At 39.0% G+C, this 21,080-nt stretch overlaps 3 protein-coding genes across 8 annotated transcripts; 2 read left to right on the top strand and 1 right to left on the bottom strand.

Annotated features, from left to right (window-relative positions):
- Positions 1 to 43: 43 nt before the first annotated feature.
- On the bottom strand, positions 44 to 1,683 carry LOC135640627 (putative clathrin assembly protein At1g33340). Its single transcript, XM_065155288.1, has one exon. The coding sequence runs from the start codon at positions 1,515 to 1,517 to the stop codon at positions 318 to 320; it is 1,200 nt and encodes a 399-aa protein (XP_065011360.1). The 5' UTR covers positions 1,518 to 1,683; the 3' UTR covers positions 44 to 317.
- A 3,009-nt stretch (positions 1,684 to 4,692) lies between these two features.
- LOC103988121 (DNA-repair protein XRCC1) lies at positions 4,693 to 16,370 on the top strand. Of its 4 annotated transcripts, XM_009406646.3 has the most exons (10): positions 4,693 to 4,921; positions 7,492 to 7,564; positions 7,688 to 7,852; positions 7,948 to 8,136; positions 9,294 to 9,405; positions 10,453 to 10,535; positions 12,911 to 13,021; positions 14,821 to 14,907; positions 15,372 to 15,700; positions 16,003 to 16,370. In XM_009406646.3, coding segments are annotated over exons 3-10 (1,059 nt in total). In that variant the 5' UTR covers positions 4,693 to 4,921; positions 7,492 to 7,564; positions 7,688 to 7,705; the 3' UTR covers positions 16,004 to 16,370. The 4 variants fall into 4 exon arrangements, with proteins under 4 accessions (XP_009404921.2, XP_065009720.1, XP_065009719.1 ...); XM_065153648.1 differs by lacking the exon at positions 7,688 to 7,852; XM_065153647.1 differs by lacking the exon at positions 14,821 to 14,907.
- Positions 16,371 to 16,739: 369 nt separating this feature from the next.
- Positions 16,740 to 20,433, top strand: LOC103988120 (protein FAR1-RELATED SEQUENCE 11). 3 transcript variants are annotated; one of them, XM_018827015.2, is made up of 4 exons: positions 16,740 to 16,920; positions 17,622 to 18,701; positions 18,832 to 19,272; positions 19,356 to 20,433. In XM_018827015.2, exons 2-4 carry the CDS (start codon positions 17,667 to 17,669, stop codon positions 20,055 to 20,057), a joined length of 2,178 nt encoding a protein of 725 aa, XP_018682560.2. In that variant the 5' UTR covers positions 16,740 to 16,920; positions 17,622 to 17,666; the 3' UTR covers positions 20,058 to 20,433. The 3 variants fall into 3 exon arrangements, with proteins under 3 accessions (XP_018682560.2, XP_009404919.2, XP_065011027.1); XM_009406644.3 differs by having other exon boundaries at positions 16,740 to 17,014; XM_065154955.1 differs by having other exon boundaries at positions 19,369 to 19,500.
- The last annotated feature ends 647 nt before the right edge of the window (positions 20,434 to 21,080 follow it).

The following is a 21,080-nucleotide window of genomic DNA, read 5'->3' as shown; positions in this document are numbered from 1 at the left end:
TCATTGGGAAAATCCTTACACTCGAGATCAGATTGCCAGCATTCATCTTAAGTTGTCTCATGCATCGTCTTCGCATGCGTGTTGATCAAATCATTTCGGAATTAATACCAAAATATTTTGTCATGGCCAAAGTAGGTTATCGTTACAATCAAAAGAATGTTTGATTACAGTGACACAAAACTCTCTCCACAGCAGGAGAACCATCACACTGTGACAGACACCAGAAGGAACTGAACTTGAAACCAGTATTTGTTAGTCTCAATTGCTCAAGAGACAACCCTGTTGGATCCCCAGAAGATCTCTTAGTGGGTTTATGGCTATCGCGTGGCTTCCCTGCCTTGCCATGAACCATCAACTTCAGTCAGCACATCATCGGAAGCACCTGTCAAGCAATCATCCACACCCCCCAGAGAGAAGCTGGAATTTTGTGAGTCTTCTTCGTCGAACTCGACCCACACTGTGCTTATCGTCGTCTCAAATTTCTGAGAGAACAGAATGTTTCTCGCGTCATGTAATCCGAACTCGGCTTCTCTGACTGCTGCATCCTGCTGATGTTGTTTGGACGTTTCCGTGGCCTCTTTATCACCGGAACTTGTTGAAGGTGGACAATGGGAGCTAGCGGGCAGCTTCTGTTCGATCGACGAAACTTGTGCGGCTGTGATGATTCGAACATGTGGGTATTCCAAGCTCTTCCAGCAAACGCTTCTCTTGCAATTCTCGTAGAAATCATGAAGACTGGGCGTCTGCGTCAACGCCTTGTTGAGGACGTCAAGAGCTAAGCTTTTGGGGGACTTGTCGAGCTCAGGGTAGGAGCTCACCACGATCTCCATGCCGTCGGAGAAGCCGTCGTACACTCGAAAGCTTTCTCTCAAGATAATGTTGAATGCTGAGTGCATCACTTGGCTTGAGAACGATGGATTACTAGGCAGGCAATCCATTATCCGATCGAGAAGGATTTGGCTCTTGGACAATCTGTACAAGAGCCATTCGGCTGCCTCTTCTTTATGCGATCGAAACGCCGACTGCGGCGGCCTGATCGGCTCCAGCAGACCGGCCTGGTTGATGATCCAACCCAACCTTTCCTCGAGAAACAGCGAATAGCTGAGGAGGAAGGAGTGCAGATGACCTTTATCAGCTGAGCACCACGAGAGATCCACCCTGAGCTCTCCGCACGACCACATGTTTTGCAGGTCCTGCTCGAAGTACCGGTCGCCGCCACGCAGGAGACGGTGGAGGAGCACGAGGGTCTTCAAAGCCACCGTCGAGTCCCGCGTGGCGTCGAGCCGGGAGGAGATCCTCCTGGAGAGGAAGGTGATGGAACCAGGAGCGTTGGAGACCCGGAAGAGGATCTCATGCACACACTCCTCGTTAACGGGCACGTCGTGCTTGTCGGTGCACCGTGCTATGGCGGCCTCTATCTCGGTGAGGATGCTTCGATCGGCCATCGCCGCTCTCGGAGCAATAGCATGGTCCACAAGTGAGCTTAGAGCAGCCAAGAGCTTGCTCTTCACCTTCATCACTTGGAGAGCAGGATGTGGGAGATATACTGCATGGGAATTTTACACAGAGAAAGAGAGAGAGAGAGAGAGGTGAGAGGCTGTAAGGCCTAAAGCTCTATAAAGTAGAGGATGTTTCACAGGAATACTTGGACAGTAATCATACCATGCCATGGCTTGGTTGCTTTCATGAATATGTATAATAATTCATACTATCCTCACAAGAATTTGTGTGGATGAACTTGTTTGGACCAAGAAAACAACTGGTGGTGCTGTGGCTGGAGAGAAAAGAAGGTGATCAGAAAAGTTTCCACTTTCAGATTTTGTTTAATTTATTCCAAGGTCAACTCTTGGTGGACTTGGTGGGGGAATCCCATTCCGGTGGAATAGGATTCTCATGCATCAAAATCTTCCCCCATTGGTATACTCAACTGGGTTTGACTCAGGGGCCTACTCTTTTTTCTTGGTTGGATTCCCACACAAACATCCGAAACAGCTTGTGAGGAATGAAGGGGGAACATATTTGATGTTGTTTACTTGTTTACTTACCCACTTGTTCAGTAAAAGCAGCCGAAAAAGGTGGTCCTTTTATTCCCTACCTTGCTATCTTTTGACTAAACCCACCCCCTTCTCTCTCTCTCTCTCTCTCTCTATCTCTCATGTGTGTGTGTGTGTGTGTCATTAAGCCTATCAACCAGTCGGTCTTCGGCTATAGTTTTTTGTTTACAGCTTTAAAGAGCATTTGAGAGATCTGAACTTGTAAAAAGACTAGCTTAGAAAACATCATGTTGGAGATGTCCAGATTAGACACCTGACAATAGCCTGTGCTTATCTATCTTTCCTTCCTAGCGTCTCGTGATGCTTGCAGTGATCAATGCCTTTGATAAGTTGCACATGATACAGAGGCATTACCTAATTCTTAGTAGAGCAAAAGATATACACAAGATAGGTGTTGCTTCTTTTCCTCTCTTCATTCTTCATCTTTCATCAATTTCCCAATGTATTCACAGATTTCAGTAATAAATCTATGTAATATCAGTTCCCTTTTGCTCTTTGTTACATTTCAATTCATCATTCATTTTATCTTCTTCTCATCTTTGGCAACACTTTTGTGTAACAAATGAATCGCCTCTATCCATGTCTTCTGCTGAATAGCACAGCCATATATTTAGCAGAAGCTAGCTTTAACATCCAAGTTTCACTTCTCAGATGCATGCAGCAGCTGTCAACTGGATTTGGACATAAAACCTCCACACCATCTCGCCTTCGTCCCCCAACATCTAGCAGATAACAAGCAGTCAGGAACTCGATGGATGTGTCTCTCTGGCAACATCTCGAGAGAATAACAACTGTCTTCTGTTACCATTGTGTGTGTTCATCCGTAGCCGAGGACTAGAGAGACAAAAAGAGGCACGGAACCTAAGGTTTGCTTCTGGAGATCGCATGAGTTCGAAGTCTCCCTGCTTCGACAGAATGCACACGCATCGTGTTGGAAGTCAATGTAGGTTTGAATCAGATGCTCAGACACTGTCTCATCGATCTGAAGTGTTATACCCTAATGAACTAATCTGCGACGCATATGCAGGCGTTCCGATAGGCTGGACATCAAATGTTTCCACTCTTTCACGATGCTTCGTGTCAAGGTAATGGTGTGTAATGGCGATGTGTACCAGTGAGGAGGATGCTAAAAGGTGACACGAGAATGACTGGCGATGATGCTTCACCGGAACACTGGTAGTAAAGATCCAGAGGCAAAGAAAGTTGTAACGGAAGGAAGCTCTCCTCCCTGCTGGATCATGTCAATAATTTCCTGAAACCACGTGAGAATGTTCCTGCAGCACTAGAGACGACATGGAAGCAGCGTTCACCATCCATGGGTATAGAATATATAGCGGCCATTGGAGCATCTGTTTGAAGGGGCCTACTCAACTGAAAGCACAGAAGTGGAGACATCATCCACTTTGCCAGTCACGACGGCACCCAAGCTGGAGATGCCGAGTAGACTTTCTGCACTCAAAAAGTGATTGAAATCATGTCAGATGAGTAGGAAAATCTACATAGTGAATCTCTCCGAAAGACTAAGATTGGTCGTCCGTTGATAAAGCATTCGGCATACAAATGTTTGGCATCGTTTCACTGCAGGAATATGCGGTCGTTTCTTGACTTGTATTTGTTCTTCCCTTCCCCCCCCCCCCCAAAAACACATAAAAGCATGTATTATTATTATTATCTTATCGAAGCACAAAAAACACTTCTAACATAGACATACTCCTCTCCCCAAAAAAAGGGAAATGTTTTCTCTCTCAGAGCGTGTCTGGCCAACCAATTGAACATGAGAGAACTCATAAACATCAAACGACAAAGGGATGAACCATAGGAATAATGCTTCTCACCACATCTCAAACAACAAAGGGGTTTCTCTTTGTAGAACTCTGATAAAGATAAGTCTTGGAGTTTGATTCTGTATGCACCTTCACGCAAGGAAACAAAAGCATTAAGCGAAAGCTTCCAACTCTAATTATTTTTAATGATTAATAATCCCATTTTTAACTCTAACCAACTTAACTCACAAGGAAACAAAAGAATTAGAGAAAAGCTTCCACCTCCCGTTGTTCTTAATAAAAAGAATTAATCATTCATATTTAACTCTAACCACCTCAGCATTAAGGAAAAGCTCCCAACTCCAGCTTCACTTGTAATCCTCAAATGCCATGTCTAAGGCACGTAATAATATCTTTACCTTTGTTGACAAGGTTAAAAATATCCATCAAGTTTGATTGGTACATGAAATATATTTGGGAAATGCTGGAAATTAAGATCATAGTGATTTGCCAACCCAAATATGTATTGGTGTGCCTAAGGAGACGAAGTTGCTATTCAATTATTATTATTATATATATATAATATTATTTATTTAAATATTTATCAATCGAAAGGATGATCGAATATCATTACACTATATATAGTTTCAAAACTGGCTCAATTAAATTCAATTTGATTATGATTCATGATTATACAAAATTAGAATCATCGGTTTTGAAACGGAAATCATCAAATTCCGGAACTAAGGTATGGGCTATACTCCTACCATAAAAATCTAATTTGAAAGGCATTAATGACGTCAGGTTGGTCCTCGTGGGGGGAAGGCATGGGTTCATTTATGCTGACGTGGTAGACCAAATCAAAAGCCAAGAAATCAATCTCACGAGTCGGCGGCTCGGACACGGACTTTCGCTGTGCCTTGCCTTCCTCTCCCCAGCCTACGCCGCCGGACCGCCGCCCTTCCACCGCCATCTCTTCCTCTGGAACACCGGTATCCCACCGGCACAGTCGTCGCCCCCGAATCCCACGGTCGTATTGCCGTCGCGAGGCGCTTCTTGCTGAAGAAACCCTAAGCATTATAATTCGAAGCGCCTCGGGTTTCGGTAACAGCCGTTTGCTTTCTGGTTTCGCGATCGCTTCGCGTCTCAAATTTATATGCGCTTCTCTTTGTAGTTTTTATTTGTAACTCAGCTGCAGGAGAGATGAGGTCCCGATGTAATTGCGATTGTATTGCAAAATGGTTCCTGAAATCGTACAAAACAATTAGATGGTCTGTAATTACGGATTTTGATGTAGGTTTGTCGAGTAACATGGTGTGACTTATCGGAGTTGCAGGACTCCTGGGGGAAGTCTAATTTGGTGGATAGGTGCTGTAGGTTAGGCCTTCATGAAGATGTTAGCAAACATAAAACAAAATGAGCTTAAGGGACCTCGTGGCTTGTTGGATGAAAATAAACTAGGATAGAATTATTAGTTCACAAAATGTTATTTAATGTCTTTGAGATGTGCTCATTTCAGAGACCTGAATTCGACATGATTTGGTGAAGCAAAATGGCAATGGGCGAGGTCACTTGTTGAGTTTTTGTAAGATATATTGAGCTGATTGGAAGATGCACCTGCAAGTTTTCTACAGATTTTGACCTATCAGACCTTAACTTGTGAATCAGTAGTGGTTACATATGTTGACATAAAGTGAGCTTCAAGGGTACTAAATCATTGAACTTTTATGTGGCATGGAAATAATTCTGCTCATTACTGGTGAAAAGAAGGATAGGTTTAGAAAGAGGCAGCATGCCAGAGTCTCATGCTTAATGATTCCGTGGTAGGTTCAAAATCAAATAACCTTTGAAACTTAAATTCATTCTGTAGGCATATTACATGACCACTTCTTGTTGTTCCTCAAATTCTTTACTCGATGCACATCTTGAAGTGATATTTACATGTTCCAATAATTTATTTCACAAAATAATTCTATGCAAGGCTCATGCATCTTATTTCTAATTTGGAATCCTTTTTAATTCAGCCATGTGAAGCTGCACTTATCAATTGTGATTCACCTGACTAACTGTCGCCAGAAATCTCTCGTACCTTTTTGACTGATTAGTTTAAATATTTAGCCTTCAAATTTTTGTTGCTAATGAGGTGCAACAATTGCCAATTTACAATCAATTCAATGGTTTAAAGAACATCTTTTTTGGTGCAATTCCATATACATCTGCTTTTTGACATGCAAGTACCAATATCTTATCTTTGCTATTTGGTAACATAATGATGATATTTCTTAATCTGATCTTTTTGTAACTCCATTAGCCATTTCTTGTGGGAATTTTTAGCAAGTTTTTTTTGTTATTGTTGTTGGAGTAAATAAAGTTAAAAAAAAATGGTACCCACTGCATGAGGCTTCTGTCAGTCTAGGAAATGTCAATGTATGCAGTCTTACCAACAAAAACATAGAGAACTATTTATTTTTCTAAATATATGAAGGCAGTGACATTCAGAATCACTATGTGTGGTGTCCACACCTAGACATCCAGGCACTGAGATTTAGTTTGGATTTTTTGTTTTTGTTCAAAATGATATTATTGAATTGCTCAAGAAGGTATAGGAGTACAGATTTGAGTATATGGGTCTGATAAGAATTTGATATAAAGTCGAGTAAACAGTCAAAACTTGTATTGAATTGAAGAGGATGGCTAAAAGTAAAGTATATTGGAAATGTAGTTTACTTGTTCTATATGTTAAATCAATCAATTAAAATCTTTTATATGATATCTGTGTTTGTGGTTATTCAGATGCCTAAAGTGAATTTCAACTGAGAAATAGAAATTTCAATGTATGTACTTTGTTGGACACTAAAGTTGGAATGCAAATGGAGTTCCACCTTCTTTCAGAAAGGAAATTTCAACTTTGGTTTCAGCAAAGTCAAGGTCATTTGGTAACTCAGTAGAAGGCATTTCATGCTATCACTGACACTCATTTTCTTTCCTTAAAAAACACCGACCCAGCTTGAATTAAGTTGGTTTAACCCAAGAGAACTAAAACAGGTTGGATCTACCTAATCAGCTCATCAAAATAGATCAAGCAAAAGCTAGTGCATCTCAACCAAACCCAACCTATGCCTTAATTAGATATGACACTGACAACTTAGTTAATTAGGAAGAACCAACATGGAGATAAAAAATTGCCACTTTACAAACATTTCATGGCAAACATTTGTCCAAAAGACAACTTAGTTAATTAGATGCGAGCTATTTTCCTTTTTTCTTGATGACAAATTTTTTAGAGCAATCATGACAAACAGATTATTTGAGTCTTCTGTCCATCCTACTGCACAAAGTAAACTTTTCTACTCTTTAATGTGTTCCTCAAATGCCACCAGTTGTAAGGTAAGTTGGACTTTGTAAATTCATTTAACTTTCTTTTCCTTATTGCATAAAGATTTGTGTGTTTACTCTGTTATGTACTTATGTTCTCTTTTTATTCTTGAAATAAGCTGCTTCATTTATGGTTTATGCAACTTCAAGAAGCTCTTTCTCTGTGCTTCTGGATGTGTTTAAAAATAGTGTACACATATTGGTGTGTCTTTTTTTGTGCAATACAATTGTCAACCATGTCCGAGGTTTAATTTTTTCATGCTTTTGATATCATCCTATCATTCTTCTGCTTTAATCAGAGAGATTTGCCACATGAGACAAGAGATACTGAAGATTGCTGTTTGTCTTCTTGAGCACTTTTGACATCACACTGTAAGTGATTGTTAATAGAGGATCATCAAGTTGTTTGTGCTTGAAGTAAAATGAATTGTTTTCTTAAATTGGTACCTAGTAAAGTTCTTTGCACCATGTCTGATGATGGTCATGATATAACAGCGAAGGGGGTCATTCTGAATGGGCTCTAGAGACATGAAAAACAAGTCCAGTGGCAAGAAACTGGCTGTTGCTTCTGCTAAAGTGGAAGTAGATAATTTCATAGGAAGCAGCAATGCCTGCTTATATGAAACTTCTCAAAATAAAATGGATTTCTCAAAACTTTTGGTACTGAATAAGACAGTGGAAGTTGTCTTTTATCATCTGCCTGAGGCTACCAATGCTTGAGTACTCATGGGCTTCTTATGTCTTGGTTTTGTCAGGAAGGTGTAGTCTTTGCATTGTCAGGGTTTGTTAACCCTGAGAGGGCCACATTGCGATCAAAGGCATTGGAGATGGGGGCAGAATACCAACCTGATTGGACCTCAGATTGCACAATTCTTGTGTGTGCCTTTCCGAATACTCCTAAATTTAGACAAGTCAAGTCTGATGGTGGGACAATTGTGTCAAAGGTTATAGTTCATTTTCATCTTTATAATATAGTTCATGTCAAGTGTGAAGATATGGAAACATTTGTGCTTGAAGAAGAAAGATCTCAGTGTGCTTATTGCTCACTTAACTTCTCTATTACTTGTGCTGATCTTCTTATTGTAGATTTATATAGAACATATAGACCTCTTCTTTAATTAGATCAATCAATCATATTCTGAGTGGTGTCACATTATTTATGCTGATTGCAATTAGGTTTCCTAAGTACAGTTGGGATAACTTAAGCAGCCTATGCCTTGTAAGATGGTGTGCTTGCATGATCAACTAAGAATAGCACCTGAAATGAGACGTTAAGGTACAAAGCCATTTTATGCACGTTTCCCTTTCCAGAAGTCATTCCTGTTCACTTTAATCTGACTCCTTGTTCCCTTTTCGCAAACACTTCTCAGTTTTTGTGTGTTGCTTGTTGCTCTATAGTAATTTTTGCACTTATTTAGTATGCATTGAGCTCTTTGACCTGCAAGATTCTATTATTACCTCAGCTGGATGTCAAAAATTTGCAGAGATATTTACAGTCTCACCTGTCTCCATGAACAATAGGTTTTTTATGAACATGTAATAAAAAACAATGATGATTTGATTTGTTCCTGCAATCTTATACTTGGTATAGGATTTGGATATTATGTAGGACAGGATTTTTTTTTTCTTATGCATTTCCCAACAGTGGATTGTTAACCAGCCTTCATAATCCCTTTCTATTCCATGTTCAGGGAAGTCAGTGTTATTGTGTCTCACTGCTTTAGTTTTTTCAGATATCAATATGCATTGAATATCAATTAGATGGTTAATATGACACTTATATACGGCACTGGAGCATGGACATAATTACAAATATTTATTTTATAGTCATATCTGAGATGCTGTTGAGCTGGATTTTACCTAAATAATGTATACAAAGAATAGATGACTGTGGTGCTTTCTAAATGATGAAACTGACAAGATAAGTCCGATGCATAAAATTTGCTAACATGAATTCAAATTTCGTATTTCAATTGCACCTTTAATGAAGTCTACATGCAATATAGGAACTGTTATAATGGATAGAAGCATCTAGTTTTGCTGATTGACAACTAATTTACTTTTTGATGTACATTGAAGTGATAGTCTTTAATTTTTGTAGGACTGGATATCTGAGTGTCATAGCCAGAAAAGTCTTGTTGACATTGTGCCGTACCTTATGCATGTTGGAAAACCATGGCGGAAAGGCAGCAAGCAGTTTGACTTTCAGCAAGGTAGTAAGCCAGCTTGTTGCTTATTGGCCAAATGTAGAGCTAATTTATAAGCTTTTCTCACATTTCATTGATTTTAGCTTTAACATACTTAAGGAGACTGGATGATGATACTGCAGAAGATGCTGACTGTCAGGGATAAGTTTTAGAGTATGCCTTTGGGGTTTTCTATACTCTAGGCAAATCTTGCATTGTCTTTTTTGTTCTGGAATTTGGGAAAGGAATACTTCAAGACCTGAAAGTGTAAACAAATTGTGATTAGTTAGTCTTGAAGAAGGGATATGTCAAAGATACTCATGTGGACGACCTGGTCCTAAAAGGCACATTGATAAAGTAAAAATAAAATGTAAATTGTCCACTCTGACCCAATTTCATAGTGGAAAAGATATCAACTCATATCCTGCTGTGATGACTACTATGTCCTTGAAATGCCATATACTCTGTGTGGTGGCTGCTTTGGCTACTCATGGAACATTGGTTGATGCATGGTTCATGAAATGTGCCAAACATGGTCAAATTTGAACTAATTATTTGGTATTATTGTTGAATTAATTGATGAAATTGGTCACACAAGAATTGGCTGGGGATCTAGTCGTTTCTGGTAAAGAGAAAAGAGGAGTAGAGTAGTGGGAAGAGGAGCAAAAATTGCCTCCATTAAACATGCTTGCCCAATGTCAATGTTGCCCAGAGATGGGAAAGCAAAATAAGTGTGAGATGAAGGGAAAAGGAGTGCCTTGAAGCCTTGACTTTACCAGATACTGAACAAGATCTAATCCTGCTTATCTTGCTGGGATGTTGATGGTGGTCATGCCATTGTATGGTGCATACTATTTTCTTTATATTAAGAAACAATCTGAATTTGTTTTAGGCAGCCACTGGAAATATGGTTTCTTTTTGAGAACATGATAGTTTTTAGAGCTTATGATTATGTTCCTTTAGTTAAAAAATCAAAATGTGAAGAGGGAAATTTTATGGTATAAATCTATTTTGATGAGCAAGATAATGATATAAATCTGCTTTCCTGGTGATCTTTTGCAATTAAATTTGTAGATGAGTGTGATGTTGTACATGAAGAACCTCTTTCACAGTCTGGAAGATTAGATGTAGAATCTTCTGGGAGAAAAAGGCGTGCGGTTAGTATTTTTCATCTGGAAGGCATTATGTGCATGTCTTATGCAATTTATTTCCCTGATAATCATTTTAACCTAAAAACATTCTATTGGAATCAGTACTAAAGATCACAAAGACTAGTACATAAAGCTGAAAAGGCATACAGTTGATTTTCTTGCAATAATTTTTTCATGTCATGGGGAGCATGTAGTATAATGATTGTTTTCAATTGTGTTTTGCTTGGAATGTAAAATTATATTAATTATAATAATTTTTATCTAATAGTTTCCTTATAGTGTAGTATGGTTTGTTTGGAATGTAGTGTTACTTATAGCAAGGATTTTAATTTCGAATAATACTGCCCGTACCGGGTGGTACGTATCGGTCCATCAGTAGACTGGTACGCGGACCGCTCGCTACCGAGCAATAGGGTCGATTGGGGCTGTTTCCGCTTTGTTATCACCCTAAATCGATCGGCATAGGGAGAAGAAAGAAGAGGGAGAAGAGAAGAGAAAACCTGAAGATCCGGCGTCGCTCTCCCTCGATGATCCCGATCCGTTGTTGGACGTCGTAGATGATGTTGCCTCCTCGTCTAAGGCGACGAGGCCTCGGTGTCGTCGGCGACTTCTCCTCATCCGCACGGGGAGATAAGAAGCCTCGGTGATGTCTCAGGGAGAAGCTGTTTCTTCTCTCCACGCAGGCGGAAGGAACGAGGTGTTTTTTTTTAATTTTTTTATTTTTTTGCGCGGGAAGAAGGAACCCTCGGTTTCTTCTCCCCATGCGGGCAGAAACCAAGCGACGTCGCCTTTCTTTCTTCTTTTTTTTTTGCGCGGGGAGAAGGAAACGATTTCTTCTCCCCATGCATGCAGAAATCGAGCAACGTCGCCTTTCTTTTTCCTTTTTTTTTTGCACGGGGAAACCGGGCGACGTTGCCTTTCTCTTTTTTTTTTTTGCGCGGGGAGAAGGAAACAGTTTCTTCTCCCCACGCGGGCAGAAACAGAGCGACGTTGCCTTTTTTTTTTTTTCTTTTGCACAAGGAGAAGGAAACCTCCTCCTTACACGGGCAGAGAGCGGTATACCAAAACGTACCGCTCGGTATACATAGATGTTTTAATGAAGTTATTTATGTCAAATATTTATGTCAAGTAGTGAATAATAGGGTCTTGAAGCTTAGAAAGTAGATACTAATAATTCTAAATACATGACAAATTATTTTTTGTAGATACATTGCTATAATTATTGTGTAGTTGTCTTCTTGTTGTACAAATGCTTATGTAAATCTAGATGTATGTGATATTATTCAATATCTTGCATAAGTGATTCATTTCGCTTACAAAGTATAAATGCTCTAAAAGCTTTAGACATTTAAAAAGGATATATGCCATTTATGTGAGAGTCCTGATTTGGAAATTTTAGTGGCATATTTTTGTTGAAGTGAAGTGAGACATAAGCTATGTTTGGAATTTCTTTTCAAGTGGTTTTTAAATATAATACTGGAGTATTAGCTCTTTATTCTACATAAGAATTCTATATTTGGTTTAGGTACTATTTTGTGCTGAGTAGTTATGTATTGTAAGATGATGGTAGGGTTAGGGTGTCAATACATGGGGTTAAAAAGGTCTGATACTAATAACTTGGACTTAGTCATTTTAGATCATGTGATTCTAGGCTTGTTATATCCAAAATTATAAGGCCAATAGGTCTTTTGTGCCTTTGGTTGTGGCAATGGTATGAAACACCTTTGGCTTTACCTGATGAAATTTACAGTGATGAAATTTACCTGATGCACACATGCCAAGGTGTGAAAATTTTAAGACCACATCGGTGCCCTAGAGGTGGTTCCTGAATTTTATGTGGACTCATTATGAAGCTGCTGAGCCTTTGATTGACTGGCCGATTAGCCGCACATGTGGATTATGTTGGTATATACAGCTAATTGTTCTACTAGGAGTAACTCAGGATTAAGCATTTTGGAGTTTGTGGTTCTTCCTTTATATCTGACTTATTAGGTCGCTAGATTGTTCATAATCTGGACACTGAAGTCGTCAAACTTGTCAGGTAAAAGAACTTAAACTAGAAGAAAATAGCCTAGATCTGCATATGCATTATGTCAATAGTTTGTCTCATTTTGCTTTATCAGTTGGCAGTTATACTGAAAATTAACAAGTTACATTTAGTCTACAATTTGCAAGTTATATATAGTACATTACAATCATAATGCAGGTGTGGAAATTTGTGATGTTATGGTGTATTCATTCCAATATAAAAACACCAAATTTGTCACTTTTCTGCATCTTGACAGGTTGATATATTTAAGAACTAGATATTTTCCTTTTGAAACCTAAGATTCTTCCTGGAATTGTAGCTTATATTGTGTTAGTGTTGGTTTTAATTGCAGGGAGAACTTGCCACTAATGTTGACATTCAATTTTCTCCTTCCAAGATAAAACAGTGGGCTGTAGATGATTTGCATAGAACAATGTCATGGTTGGAGAGGCAAGATGAAAAGGTGAGTTCCTATCACTTTTATCCTATTACAGCAAGATCACCCGTCAAGTAGATATGGTGTGATTTCTTAGGAGTTGATAAATGATGGTAGTAATCTATGTTACATTTAGCTCTTCACTCTCCTTTATCCCTTGATATAACATATTTGTGTCTTTACATCATTGCATCTCTTAGTTGCAATTGTTTATTTGGGCATTGACAGTGATATTGTTGTTTTCCAAAATGTTCGAATTAGAGCAACTTCATAAAGGCTTTCTTTGGTTTGTACATAAAAGTGGAACAAGGCTTGGAATAAACTTGCCAGCCAAACTTAAAAATGGAGGGATCTATTTATGACATTGTATGTCTAACCTACTTATCCCTATTGCAATGATTAAAGAGGTGGAATTAGAGATATTAAATCTATGCACCAATTTTATGCCCATCTCATTTTTTATCATTCTTTTCCCTTTCTTGAGTACCCTTTAGATATATATTATTAAATCATGTAATTTTCCTCACCATTAACATCATCACTAATGCCCAACCTCTACCTTCACTAGCATAGCCATTTCACAATCATCTGCTGCCACTGCTTACAACATCCTGCATATCCTCCATTTCACCATTTCCACCATTGTTGCTTTCTATTTACAGCTGTTTGGACTCCTTTATCCTCTCTTCATTTTTCTTGATATTACCATTTCTCATCATATTGTCATCAAACCTCCATCTCATCATTACTGCTAACCATCACCTTTTCATCCCTTATACAGCTCACCCTAACCGCCACCTCTTTAATAGCCCTAAAAAAATGTTAATCCTCAATTTCCATAGGATCATACACCCTCAAAAAATTGAAAATAGATAGATATTAATCTCTCTCTCTCTCTCTCTCTCTATATATATATATATATATATATATATATATATACGCATATATATATATACATATACATATACATATACATATATAATCTAAATTATGGATTTAAGAAAAGCATAACCGGAGTGTACTAAATAAAAAAGAATGGTTTTATTACCACCTTTGCTTTTGTTCTTAGTTAAATGAAAAGTTAATTACATAGCAAAATTAAAGCATCTTACATGGATAGCAAGTGACCCAGTTATATCGTTCAATCATCAATGTATCCCAAGATCTAGAAGAACAAACCTACACTAATTTCCACATACATCGATATAGATAGATGGTACATCTCAATTTGTGTCAATTTCATGATTCAGAACTTCTCGATATTCTAGGTAACTATGTCTTCATGGTCATTTTTACTACCCTACTGCTACCTTGCTGGATTGTGTTAACCAAGGTCTGTCATACCGAAGTATACCGCCCGGTACGGGCGGTACATACCGGTCCGACAGGTTATCGGTACGCAGACCGTCCGGTACTGCTACAGTGCTACAGTATTATACTGTAGTACCACAGTACTGTACTGTAGCATTGCTACAGTATAAAAAGTATAAAATTATTCGGTACACCAGGATGTACCACTCGGTACACCCTGATGTACCGCCCGGTACATCGGTACCGTACCGTACTAAGCCCGGGTCGAAACACCGGTACGGTATGGTATGACGAACCTTGGTGTTAACCACTTAACCTTAAACTCAATCATTTTAATGTGCAATGATGCGTCCTGTCAAGGTTAACTTACCTACATTGCATGTGGACAAACTCTTGTGCATTATGATTCTCCTATCATAAATTTAAAATGGTTAGCAAGTGCTTGGTGAATGAATAATGCATGATATTATTGTTTATGATGTCAGTGCAATTATCTGATTTTTCTGTTTTGTCAGCCAGAAAAGAGTGAAATCAAAGGTATAGCTGCAGAAGGGATTATTACTTGTCTGCAAGATTCTATAGATTCCCTTGGGCAAGACCATGTAAGTTTGTTCCATTTTTTATCTTGATTTAGGATCATATGCTATATGTGGGAAACCTGGCCAAGAAAAATGTGGGGAATTGTCCAACAAATAGTGGCTGACTATGTGTGTGGCTAGCTAGCATTACACAATTACTTAAAAGTTTTGTTTTTAAAGGCAATGCTGACATTCAAAACTCAGAGATTAAAGTTTGGAGGTTTTCTAAGTATCTTTTTAATCAGTATTATTTCCTTCGTTCCCAAACCATCCAGATCATTCAGAATATATAGTTCAGAGGACATGATACAACATTTGCATCTTAAACTGTTTACTCTCCTTTCAATGCATTGGCTAGTGTTGCTCTAGCACACTATTATTATCTTTTTTGTCTTCCCATTATCTAGTCTGCAAGCATCAACATCACACTTCCTAAGCATATCTTTGGGGTTTGATTTTGCAAATATACTTACTAATATGTTGCTTAGGATGTTCGGCATGTTAGCGAGCAATGGAAGTTTGTCCCTCGTGTTGTGAAAGAGCTGGTGGAACTTGAGAACAGCAGTAAAAAAGGATTGGCAACGAAAAAGGTGCTGTATGAACTGGCCGTCAGGTGCAAGGAGATTTATGAAGAAGAGTTTGACCATTTAAATAACCTTAAGAAAAAACAGCAGAAAGCTGATCATAACCAGGAGGAAGAAATTGAGGATGAGCAAGTTAAGCCTGATGATGCTGGGTTTGACAGTGATGAAACCATCGTCATGACGCAAGAAGAAATTGACTTCGCCTGCAAACAACTTTCTGAGAACTGTGAATGGTAAAGAAACAATTAGTTCGTCATTGGATCCTATTTTACTTGGCTTCAACTGGTGTGAATTTTAAGTTATTCGGTTGGCTTACTACATTGAGTGTTTCTTGGCAACAACCTTTTTCTCTTGCAACTGTTGTTTGATAGTGTAGGTGCTTATCTTTGGTTGCATTGTGTTTTCGAATTTTTTATCCAATTGCTCTCCGAGTTTGACTGTGGTAATCATTTTCTGTACTTTGCTGGCCTAATATATAGTTTGTGCATTAATTTTCTATTTTTACTTGACATTTCTTTTCCTTGCCGAATTGCAGAGTGGATCCGAGACCAAAGGAACATCACTTGGAAGCAAATGAGAGATTGATGGGGGAACTATAAGAACTTAACCTTCTTTCTCTGGAAGTTTGAGTAGGATCAAGCACGTCCTGTGCTCTGACACCATATCCATATCAATTTTGTTGTGCTGGCATTGACTTGACCTCTCGAAAGAAGATTTGCTAGCAAGCCATTTATGGAAAAATTTAGTGGATCCTCTATAGCAATAATGCTGTGTCAAAGAGTTTGTGATTGCAGGATGAGCGAAAAATAGAACGTGTCATATGATACGTATCCGAGAAAACATGGAGGCCTTCCTCTACAATCAAGAAAGACAGAAAAATCAAGGACATTGTATTCATTTTTATTTAGTGTTTTTTTTATTTGGACGAAAATATCTTCAATCTTTTATCAAAATGATTTGATTTTATTCAAAAAATTAATAATTAATTATCATAAAATTTTAATAGAAGTGATACTTATCATGTTAGAAGAATCATTATAGAATGGATTAGCTAAATTATTTTTTAGTTTTTCAAAATTTATAATAATTAATTATCAAAATTAAGTTATTGGTATCATTTACGCTTTACAATCCATATAAAATAAAGAAAATAAAAGTGGACATATATCATAATTAAGGAGTTATTTACGCTTTCAAGCATTATGTAAACCCGTTGCTATTATAAAAAATGTTGGGACTTCGTTATCAGATATTTCCACCCCTTCTTTCCTACCAATTCTTCTGCTCGCCTCCGTGACATCCATCGATCGGCCACATTCGTCGCTCTGCGGAGTTCGCAAAAGCGGGGGTCTCAATATCAAACGTCGCCGGTGCTACACGGTTCTCGCCAAGAACCCTACATGCTCCTCGCTAAACCCTAACCCTAAGATCCACCGATCTCCCAACCTCAGAGGTATTTGTCTATCCACGGTTATGAAACCTTCGTCTTGCGATTCTGATTGCTGTTGTTGTTTCCACGAGCGGTCCATCTCCTCGTTATTTTCCGGGTGATTCCCTTTTCCAGGTGCTTCTGTCGGGGTGAATTATCTCGAGTTTTTCAAAACCTAGATTATACCGTAACTAATCTCCTAATGCACTTTAAAAAATGTAGATTTCTCCTTAACGTATTGGGATCTTAAGCTAATTTTACCCGTTCAGAAGAAAGAACAAGGTTAGTGCATAGTGTTGTTCGTGATTCGGTGACCACTGGTCGCTTAATTCGTGATCGATACATTTTAAAGTTGTGATCTTGGATCACGAGGACATGGTACAAGTTCTCTGATTGTTTCTTTATTTCATGTGCTTTGTTTTGATTTATTCTTGCTTTTCGCCGTCCTATTTTGTCATGTTTCCGGGCCACAACAAAGAATTTGGTGGCCACATTTCCTATCCATCTTTTGAACACGATATATACAAACCTGGGATCCTTTTCTGTTTCTGATTGCTGAGAAAACCAATGTTAGGAGGGATGTTTTTGAAGTTTGATGGCAATTTTCTGGATGACACTAGTAATTATTTTAACCAGTGGAGCACTCAGCAGTCAGCACCTCATTGTTTTACTTCTTATTGATCCTGTACTTGCATTAACATTTTCTTATTATATACTAAATTCAGACATTAGGTATGGTGGTGAAATGCATTTGATTGGCAGCAAGTAAAATGACTGAAACTGCATCGAGAGACACTTGTCTGACTCAAAAACACCAATGCCCATGCGGAGATGATCAATGCTATATCGATGAAGAAGCCTATGAGGATGACGAATTTACTGAGCAATTTGGGCCTGCAGAACCAAGTTTTCTGCCGGGAATACCCCGGACATTTGGTACTACAAAGATCATTCCCCTTCCATATGTAGGACAGTCATTCCAAAATGATGATGAGGCTCTGGAGTATTATAGCAACTTTGCACGGAACAGTGGTTTCTTGGTCAGGCGAGAACGCTCAAAGGGAAACCCAGAGCACCCACTGGGTGTATATAAGAGGGAACTTGTTTGCCATCGTGCTGGACCTCCTCTGCCCGTTAAATCTGGAGAAGAAAATGCTTCAAAACGCGTGAGAAAGAAGAAGCCATCACGGTGTAGATGTGATGCACAAATGGTCATAAAGAAGAATGTCACAGCTGGTGCAACTCACTGGGTGGTTGTTAATTTTAGTAATGTCCATAACCATGAGTTGTTAGACAGAAACAATTTGCAATTTTCTCCTGGTTATCGCTATATATCAGCGGTTGATCGGGAACGTATATTAGCTCTTGCGAAGGGTGGTTGCAATGTGAATCTTATACTGAGGGCCCTCGAAATGGATAAAGGTGTCAAGCCAGGTGAGTTGACATTTACAGAGAAGGATGTAAAGAACTTCCTTCAGGCTTCAGTGAGTATCAATCCTGAAAATGAAGGATCAGAACTTCTCAAGAGTTGCAAGTTTATGAAAGAAAAAAACCCAGATTTCCGCTATGAGTTTACATCTGTTGAAGCCAACAAACTCGAACACATTGCTTGGTCATATGTGGGTTCAGTTCGTGCATATACAGTATTTGGTGATGTGGTGTTTTTTGACACATCTTATCGCCTTCATGCTTACAACAGGCCCGTTGGGGTTTGGTTTGGTATTGACAACAATGGTTATATCATATTCTTTGGTTGTGCTGTCTTGTTAGATGAGAAACCAGATTCATATAGATGGGCCTTGCAGGTTTGTCTCTCTGTGTTCAGCTCTGTCATTGTAGATGTTGCATCTCTTGTTATGAAAAGTCAATGAGAAAATCTTTATGCCTTAATTTTTCTACATCACCTGATTGTACCTTCATTTAATTATCTTTTAGGCATTTCTTCGCCTCATGGATGGGAAATATCCACAAACAATGCTGACAGATTTTCATATTGGACTGAAAGATGCTGTAATGACCGAATTTCCACACACAAAGCATGCATTTTCTTTGTGGCACATAATGTCTAAGCTGCCTAGTTGGTTTTCTGTCTTATTGGATGCACAATATGAGAAGTTTAAGGCTGAATTCTGTAGAGTACGTGATTTAGAGACTAAGGAGGAATTTGAGCATGAGTGGGACCAGATGGTTACTGAATATGGGCTCAACTCAGATAGACATATCAGCCTACTCTTTGTTCACCGTTCCTACTGGGCTGTACCTTACTTGCGCAGTTGGTTTTTTGGTGGATTATTGGCAACTGGGGATTTGTCAGTTAAGTCATTCTTCAGAGGATTTGTGAACTCACAAACACGGCTCAAAGATTTTGTAGAGCAGGTAATTTTCTTTTGAAACTATAGCTCACTGTTCTTTTTTCACTTTCTTTCTTCCTTTATCAGTTTCTTCGATAACATATGCAGGTTGGTGTTGCAGTTGATTTCCAGAATCAAGCAGGTGAAGAAGCAACCACACGGCAAAACCATCAGAATTTTCAGATTAAAACATGCCTGCCTCTAGAGGAACATGCATCAACTATTCTAACACATTACGCTTTTGAGATGTTTCAGAAAGAAATCATGACATCAACACAATATGCAGTTTTTGAGACATCAAGGGATACTTATCTAGTCCGGCATCACTTGAGTTCTGATGGCGGGCATACAGTGAGCTGTTCGCCTTCTAATGAAGAGGTCAGCTGCAGTTGCAAAGGGTTTGAATGCTCTGGCATATTGTGTTGGCATGTTCTTCGAGTACTATCTTTGAAGAATTGCTTCCTTGTCCCAGAGAAGTACTTGTTACATCGATGGCGTCGGGAAAGTTCATTATTCCCTAAAAGTAGTGGCTACAATTATCGGACCCAAGCGTTGCGGTCGCTTGCCTCTATAATTATTCAAGAATCTTCAATAACAAAAGATCGTTTCGAGTATGTGCAGTGGCATCTGAGCCGGCTTCTCAACCATATAAGGGACATGCCAGCAGCTGATGAAGCTACCTTAGATCTGGAGCTGAGCTCAACATTTGATGCTACAGTCGATGTAGTTCCTGCAAGGACAGTTACTAGAGGAAGACCAAGAAAATTGAAAGGATTGACAAAAACAGCCAAGGAAATGCAAGCAATGTGATAGGAGGTGGTTTCGATCAGATGACTCTGTAAAAAAGATCCCTGAAGCATGATGTGAAACCCCATTCAGAGGATACAGAAATGACCTCCATTCTCTGAAGAAAACTTAGTATTTATGATTTGCTTGGTTTCTTAATAGCAGTCTTCGATACCGCTAAAGAATTTCTTGTAAATGTATAAAAAATGCTCTTGTAGAACTTGAGGTTGTTTTCAAGAGATGAAACTGGTCATGTTTCAACTCGGGATTGTACAAAACAAACTCATTATACATTTGTCTTACTTGTTTAGATGGACAGAGCTGCTAAGCTTGAGCAGGTCCACATGTCAAGTTGTTGAAGTCTAGTTGCAAGAAAAACTGTGGATGTTAATTCTCTAGAGCTCCTCTTGAAAAGAGAAGCAATTTGGAATTCTTTGACAATGCTTTTGTCTAGTCTCTCTTTGTTCATTCATTCATCTTGCCCGTTCAGACGGAAGAGAATCACTTCCATTGCCCGAGTACAGAATGCAGAGATAAAAGGCAATCGAACACAGAGCAAATATATCCATTAAGTGGTGGGAGGATCCTCTCCAAGTTCACCTTTAATTCACATCATCCATATCCCACATCTCAGCCACTCATGCACCGAAGGCCTCTTGCTGTCATGTGTCTAAAACATTTATGGTTTTGGATCAATCGGAGAGGATCCCAACCCAACACCTCTACCCACAAGAACCATGATGGGTGTGGGATTCATGCTGGCTGACACCAATGGAAGGCTATGGATGAGAGATCCATGCCACCTATCCCTAGAGAGAGAGAGAGAGAGAGACTATTCCGATGATTGAGGTGGGGGCCACGGGGAAGTTTGCTAGATGAGTGGTCCCAATCTGAGAGCAAGGTGACGCTTGGGTGGTGGGATCTTGTGTTGATGACCCTCACTCTCACTCACTCTCACGGAGGATCAGAAAATGGAAAAAAGAAAAAGGAAATTTTAGTAATTATCTACCTCAACTTTTCAATACAGAGGAAAAAGACAAAACAAAG

The sequence above is a fragment of the Musa acuminata genome, chromosome BXJ3-6, assembly GCF_036884655.1.
Source record: "Musa acuminata AAA Group cultivar baxijiao chromosome BXJ3-6, Cavendish_Baxijiao_AAA, whole genome shotgun sequence".
NCBI classification, from domain to species: domain Eukaryota; kingdom Viridiplantae; phylum Streptophyta; class Magnoliopsida; order Zingiberales; family Musaceae; genus Musa; species Musa acuminata.
This window is presented reverse-complemented; position numbering and strand designations above follow the sequence as displayed.